Source organism: Apodemus sylvaticus, chromosome 2, assembly GCF_947179515.1.
Source record: "Apodemus sylvaticus chromosome 2, mApoSyl1.1, whole genome shotgun sequence".
Lineage (NCBI taxonomy): Eukaryota > Metazoa > Chordata > Mammalia > Rodentia > Muridae > Apodemus > Apodemus sylvaticus.
The window spans coordinates 121,086,196-121,094,014 of NC_067473.1; the positions used below are offsets into that span (position 1 = coordinate 121,086,196).

At 38.0% G+C, this 7,819-nt stretch overlaps 1 protein-coding gene across 1 annotated transcript; it reads right to left on the bottom strand.

Moving 5' to 3' along the window:
• Window positions 1-4,624: 4,624 nt before the first annotated feature.
• On the bottom strand, window positions 4,625-5,536 carry LOC127677552 (vomeronasal type-1 receptor 52-like). The gene has a single exon (XM_052172612.1). It carries the CDS (start codon window positions 5,534-5,536, stop codon window positions 4,625-4,627), a length of 912 nt encoding a protein of 303 aa, XP_052028572.1.
• Window positions 5,537-7,819: the final 2,283 nt, after the last annotated feature.

Here is a 7,819-nt window from a genome sequence, read left to right on the forward strand (position 1 = left end):
CACACTTCCCATTCTGAACATCATGGATATAAAATGGTGTTGGAGAAGACATTCATGTGGAAAGAGTGCACATGTCTACAACACTTGCTTCCTGAATTGAAACTCTAATTCCACCAGAAAAAACTTCCACAGTGCCTATTTCTTGGGTATCTAGAACACCATGCTGGCTTTCATTCAGGTTGGACACTCTGATTCATGTGCTCTACATGTAAATTCATAAAATATCTGCTTCTGTGTGACAGAAATTTCTCTTTGCAGTGTAGATTCAGGGATCATTACCATGACTTCATGTGCCAGAGTCTCCTCCATTCTAAATACTAAATAATTGTTCATTCAAGTAGAGGAAACAAATGTTTTCCTATATTCTGGATAGTCTAGTTCTTTTATATATATATATATATATATATATATATATATATATATATATATATATATATATATATTCAATATTTTTTGTTTACATACCAAATGATTTCCCCTTTCCCAGATCCCCCCTCGCCATGTGTCCCATTAACCCTCTTCTCTCCACCCATTCTCCAATCACCTCTCTCCTTTTTCTCTGTCCTGATACTCCCCTCCAATGCTAGATAAATCCTTTCCAGGATCAGGACCCTCTCCATACTTCCTCATAGGAGTCATTTGTTATGCTATTTGTGTCTTAGGTATTCAGAGCTTCTGGGCTAATTAATATCCACTTATCAGAGATTGCATTCCATGTGTATTATTTTGTGATTGAGTTACCTCACATAGGATATTTCCCAGATCAAACCATTTGCCTAAAAAATTTGTGAATTCGTTGTTTCTAATTGCTGAGTAGTATACCATTGTGTAAATATACCACATTTTTTGTATCCATTCCTCCTTTGAGGGATATCTGGGTTCTTTCCAGCTTCTGGCTATTATAAATAAGGCTGCTATGAACATAATGGAGCATGTGTCTTTATTGCATGCTGGGGAATCCTTTGGATATATGTCCAGGAGAGGTATAGCAGGGTCCTCCGGAAGTGTCATGTCCAGTTTTCTGAGGAACCGCCAGACTTATTTCCAAAGTGGTTGTACCATCTTACAGCCCCACCAGCAGTGGAGGAGTGTTCCTCTTTCTCCACATCCTCACCAAGACCTGCTGTCTCCTGAGTTTTTGGCCTTAGCCATTCTGACTGGTGTAAAGTGAAATCTCAGGGTTGTTTTGATTTGCATTCCCTAATGACTAATGATGTTGAGCATTTCTTAAGGTGCCTCTCAGCCATCCGAATTTCTTCAGGTAAAAATTCTTTGTTTAGATCTGTACCCCATTTTTCAATAGGGTTATTTGGTTCCCTGGGGTCTAACTTCTTGAGTTCTTTGTATATATTGGATATTAGCCCTCTATCAGATGTATGGTTGGTGAATATTCTTTCCCAATTTGTTGGTTGCCATTTTGTCCTTTTAACAGTGTCCTTTGTCTTACAGAAACTTTGTAATTTTATGAGGTCCCATTTGTCAATTCTTGATCTTAGAGCATAAGCTATTGGTGTTTTGTTCAGGAAAATTCCCCCTGTGCCTATGTCCTCAAGGGTTTTTCCCAGTTTCTTTTCTATTAGTTTCAGTGTGTCTGGTTTTACATGGAGGTCCTTGATCCACTTGGAGTGAGTTTAGTACATGGAGATAAAAATGGATCAATTCACATTCTTCTGCATGCTGACCTCCAATTGAACCAGCACCATTTGTTGAAAAAGCTACCTTTTTTCCACTGAAAGTTTTCGGCTTCTTTGTTGAATATCAAGTGGCCATAGGTGTGTGGATTCATTTCTAGATCTTCAATTCTAGTCCATTGGTCCACGTGTCTGTCACTGTGCAAATACCATGCAGTTTTAACACTATTGCTCTATAGTATTGCTTGAAGTCAGGGATACTGATTCCCACAGAATTTCTTTTATTGTTGAGAATAGTTTTAGCTATCTGGAGTTTTTTGTTATTCCAGATGAATTTGAGAATTGCTTTTTCTAACTCTGTGAAGAACTGAGTTGGGATTTTGATGGGTATTGTGTTGAATCTGTATGTTGCTTTTGGCAAAATGGCCATTTTAACTATATTAATCCTGCTTATCCACAAGCATGGAAGATTTTTTCCATTTTCTGGGGTCTTCTTCGATTTCTTTCTTCAGAGATCTGAAGTTCATGTCGTATAGATCTTTCCCTTGTTTGGTTAGAGTCACACCAAGATACTTTATATTCTTTGTGGCTATTGTGAAGGGTGTCATTTCCCTAACTTCATTCTCAACCTGCTTATCCTTTGAGTATAGGATTTGCTTGAGTTGGCTTTATAACCAGGCACTTTGCTGAAGTTGTTTATCAGCTGTAGAAATTCTCTGGTGGATGTTTTCGGGTCACTCACTTAAGTAGACTATCATGTCATCTGCAAATAGTGATAATTTGACTTCTTCCTTTCCAATTTGTATCCCCTTGACCTCCTTTTGTTGTCTAATTGCTCTAGCTAGAACTTCAAGTACTATATTGAAAAGATATGGAGAGAGAGGACAGCCTTGTCTAGTCAGTGATTTTAGTGGGATTGCTTCAAGTTTCTCTCTGTTTAGTTTGATGTTGGCTACTGGTTTGCTGTATATTGCTTTTACTATGCTTAGGTTTTGGCCTTGAATTCCTGTTCTTTCCAAGACTTTAAGTATGAAAGGATGCTGAATTTTGTCAAATGCTTTTTCTGCCTCTAATGAGATGATCATGTTTTTTTATTTAAGTTTGTTTATGTAGTGGATAGCATTGATGGATTTCCTTATATTGAACCATCCCTGCATCCCTGAGATGAAGCCTACTTGATCATGGTAGATGATCGTTTTGATGTGTTCTTGGATTCGGTTGGCAAGAATTTTATTGAGTATTTTTGCATCAATGTTCATAAGGGAAATTGGTCTGAAGTTCTCTTTCTTTGTTGGATCTTTGTGTGGTTTGGGTATCAGCATAATTGTAGCTTCATAGAATGAGTTGGGTAGAGTTCCTTCTGTTTCTATTTTGTGGAATAGTTTGAAGAGTATTAGTGTTAGGTCTTCTATGAAGGTCTGATAGAATTCTGCACTGAAGCCATCTGGTCCTGTGCTTTTTTTTTGGTTGGGAGACTTTCTATGACCCTTTTTATTTCTTTAGGTGTTATGGGGCTGTTTAGATGATCTATTTGATCCTGATTTAGCTTTGGTGTATGATATCTGTCTAGGAAACTGTCCATTTCCTCCAGATTCTCCATTTGTGTTGAGTATAGGCTTTTGTAGTAGGATCTAATGATTTTTTGAATTTCCTCAGTTTCTGTTGTTATATCTCCCATTTCCTTTCTAAGTTTTTTAATCTGTATACTGTCTCTGTGCCCTTTGGTTAGTCTGGCTAAGGGTTTATTTATCTTGTTGATTTTCTCAAAGAGCCAGCTCTTGGTTTTGGTGACTCTTTGTGTGGTTCTACTTCAGCACTGCACTTTCCTCAATGGACCTATCAGGAAAGCAGAAACTGAGCAGGGACACTGTGAATCTAATTGAAGCTTTGGACCAATTAGACTTAACAGATATATATATATATATATATATATATATATATATATATATATATATAGAACATTTTATCCTAAAGCAAAAGAATATACCTTTTTCTCAGCACCCCATGGTACCTTCTCCAAAATCGATCATATAATTGGTCACAAGACAGACCTCAACAAATATAAGAAGATCGAACTAATCCAATGTCTCCTATCAGATTACTATGGAGTAAAAGTGGTCTTCAATAGCAACAAAAACAACAGAAAACCCACATACACATGGAAACTGAACAATATTCTACTCAATGATACCTTGGTCAAGGAAGAAAGAAAGAAAGAAATTAAAGACTTTTTAGAATTTAATGAAAATGAAGACACAACATACCCAAATCTATGGGACACAATGAAAGCAGTGCTAAGAGGAAAACTCATAGCCCTGAGTGCCTCCAAACAGAAAATGGAGAGAGCATACACTAACACCTTAATGACACCCCTGAAAGCCCTGGAACAAAAAGAAGCTATTTCACCCAGGAGGAGTAGAAGGCAGGAAATCATCAAACTCAGGGCCGAAATCAATCAAGTAGAAAAGTCTAGTTCTTAGGTTGTTTGTACCTTGGAATGTTGAAATTTTGAAATACACATTTTGGCATATATGATTTTTTATTTTACTCCTGAACATAACTGGTATGTGTGTGGACACACGTGTGTGTGTTTTGGTAATCATGTTATTATATATACTAAGTGTGTATCAAATTTTGAAAAATATATAAAGGGACAGTACAGATATTGGGAAATATCATTATCCAGCACAGATTAGAGAATAATAAGTTGTCCAGGCAGTGACAAGGGAGATCATCATTCATGTTTTCCCTGAAGATAGTTAAGGGAAATCATTTGCAATCATTCACTGTGTGTGGCTTGATTTTTAAATATAAATCTGCCATACCTACAGTTATACAAATGTTCATAAGTTAAATAGAAAAGACACAAGTCCACATTTTCATTTAACTTCAAACCATGCACATTGCTCCAAGATTCATAGCTCTGGTGCCAATATATTGACTCATCATGAGAAAACTTAATATCACAGAAAATCAAACTATACTATCCTCTCTTACATGGCTATCAAGAGGTTATATATACGTTTTTCATTACTGAGAACCAGAAGAGGACTGACTGCAGCATAGCTATGGGATACAAGAATCTGGACACAATACAGTGATGGATTTCCCTGGAATATAGTTCTTGAGTAGGAGATGATACTGTCGAAAATTGACATCACCAGGAAGAAGCTCATAAGCATTAGAATGGTCCAGAGAGCTCTTTGCTCTGGGCTTGCTTTTGGAGAAAGGTTTGAGTTCTGAAGGCGCTGGGACCGAGTCTTATGTCTGCATAAGAGAGTTGCCATGTAGCAAGTTGAAAGGCCCATGAGACCAATAAGGAAGACATTCCTGGAAGCCAACAGTATGGAGAAGGTGTGTTGCATTGAGGAATTCATGGGAAGAAGAGAACAATATTTTGTGATGTATATAAGATTAACTGAGGTGAGATTTCGTGTGGCAATAGCTGCTATTAAAATATGGCTGCTGATGGATGTATAGAAGATACTCAGTAAAATAAAGAAACATGAGAACTTTTGTAGGGAAATGTGTTTGAACTTTGCTAAGTGAGAGCTTTGAGGGCAGAGGATGATGGCCTGAAAGACACTCAACAGGCAGGTGGCACAAACAGAGAAGCTCCTGAAAACCCTGTGCAAGAAAGCGAATAGTTTACATGTGATGTCATCCCATCCTCCTGAAGATGTAAAAAGGTCTTCAGATATATATGCTGCAAGTAACAGCATCACTAGGTGTATTAGGGCCATGAGGCCAGTGGGCAAGTCAGTGAGTCTGGGCCTGTGCCCACGAATGAACATGAAGGTGTGAAAAAGGAGAAGGCAGCTATTGGCTGAAATCCCGATGCCTATCTCAGAGAAGAAAGCATTTCTGATGTAAGCTCTACAGTACAGTGTATGGTCTTTATTCATATTATGCTGAATAGAAGCACATAGTAACTGTCTCAAAAGAAAGCAAAAAAATCCTTTGTTACATATTGCCTTCAACAACAAAAAGAGGAACATTACCCTGAATGTACACAGATGCACCCCAATTTATCCTCAGTTGAATAGAATTTCAGCTCTCTCACACCATCTAGAATCCTTCCATACTCTCACACATTTTCTAACCCTCCCCAACTTTAACTAGCTTAAGTTTTCAATTGCGAACCTCTATCAGGTATAAGTTTTGCTATACAGTAAAATTCCTTACATTATAGAAAATATTTCCTTTCTTTTTTAAAAATGATTTATTCATCTATTAAGTGCTCTGTAGTTGTCTTCAGACACACCAACAGAGTGCATCAGATCTCATTACAGATGGTTGTGAGCCACCATGTGGTTACTGGGATTTGAACTCATGACCTCTGGAAGAGTAGTTAGTGCTCTTAACCCCTGAGCCATCTCTCCAGCCCAATATTTCCTTTCTTAATACCTCTCATGTCCAGTTAGCTGGGCAATGCAAAACATGGTTTTGATTTGTATTTTCTTTGTTGTCAAGCATTTAATAGTTCTCTATTTTCAGTGAACCTGAATGGAGATTTCACAAAATGAAATGAGACAATCTAAGGAAAGAGTGTCCCTGTATTAAAAAACTCACAGTTATTATAGTTAAGGTGTTCTCTTTACCTTTTCATTTATTGGGAGACCAAATATTCTAATCATAATTCAACCTAAAATTCTGGTTAAGTGTAAACTCAGGATTCATGCTTTTTCAGTTTCTACCCAGAGTCAGACTGCACACACACACACACACACACACACACACACACACACACATCTGAGCACTCTGAGGCCAGGGTGAAGTTACAACCTCTTAAAACATATGGATAGCTGTGTGCCACTGTAAGAGAACATGTATGTATGAAATAAAATGTGGTATACACACCAATGCAGAAGTGTTTCTTGTACAGCATGATTTCCACGGGAATGTCAGCTACTGGTCTTATTCTCGTGCCATTTCTGATGCTCTGCCTGGGGGAATTGGCACAATCCTTTAAAGTCAATCAACTGAAACAGAGAAGATCAAAATTACTAAAGAGTAGAAAGGTGCAGCAGTACATCTCCCAAGAATTCTGAGATTACTTTAAGCCTTTTCTTTGAATCCTCCTTTGGAATGTCATATCTCAGTTGCATTAAGATCTCTAGAAAATCAAGTCAACTAAGCTCTGTGAGAAGAACCCAGTCATCAGACACTGGCAGGGGCAGACCTGTGGTTTTCTTTTTCAGCAATCAAGAACTGAGTAGGTTAACAGTTACAGTTATAGTTGATCCAGAACTGTTCCACACAAAACAAAAAGAGACTGAGACATTTTCTATTGTTAAAAACATTTAAATAAATTTTAACTCAATGAGTAGAACACAGGCAAAAAGATTAATTGAACCTAACTAGGGTTTATTCAGGAAGTTGGATATTTGTGTTTATAGCAGTGAGTGGAAAATTTATGTGTGTTAACTGATTACTCAGAGTTCTAAGGACCACCAAGCCATGGTACTCTTGGGAACAATTCATAACAAGCTGAGTAGGGACTGAGGCTTGACATGTATGAATATGGGTTGAGAATAAAAAGCATTCACAAGTGAATACTGGTCAGTCCATTGCAGTCATATGAAGTTGTCCTTTGTGGAATGAGCTTTGGAAACTAACCCCTGTGTGTCAGGGTCAAGACAAGTTGTGGGTTCACATTCACCTCTTTACTAAACCACATCTTCAGAAGATGTGGTTTGAGTAGAACCTGAAAACTAAATATGAAGAATATGGGACAAGGCTCATATTTACATCACATTTACCACTTACACACGCACACACACACACACACGCCAACAAAACCAAGATTCAAACACTTTCATATGAATGAAATTAGAAGGTATATTTTATTTGATAAGTAAGACAGAGAGATAACATTACCAGAATAAAGCATTCTGTATTCCTGGGCTTTAGGACCATGTTGACAGTGCATTGACAATCAGTCTCCTGTAACCACATCATCACATGTCCCTGAGATAACAGCTCCTACCAAGGAGAGAAGGAAGGACCAAGGGCTGGCACCAGTAATCTATGATTTCTGAAACTGAATTGGAACAGAAAACTGTGTCATTTTGACTGACAATTCTCCCAAAAGTACTGTAAACCCGGAAGAGGCGGCGGCGGCGGCAGCAGCAGCAACTCATCCAGCAGAGGGGCCATCAGCAGTGGAACCAAGGTGACAGGGCCCT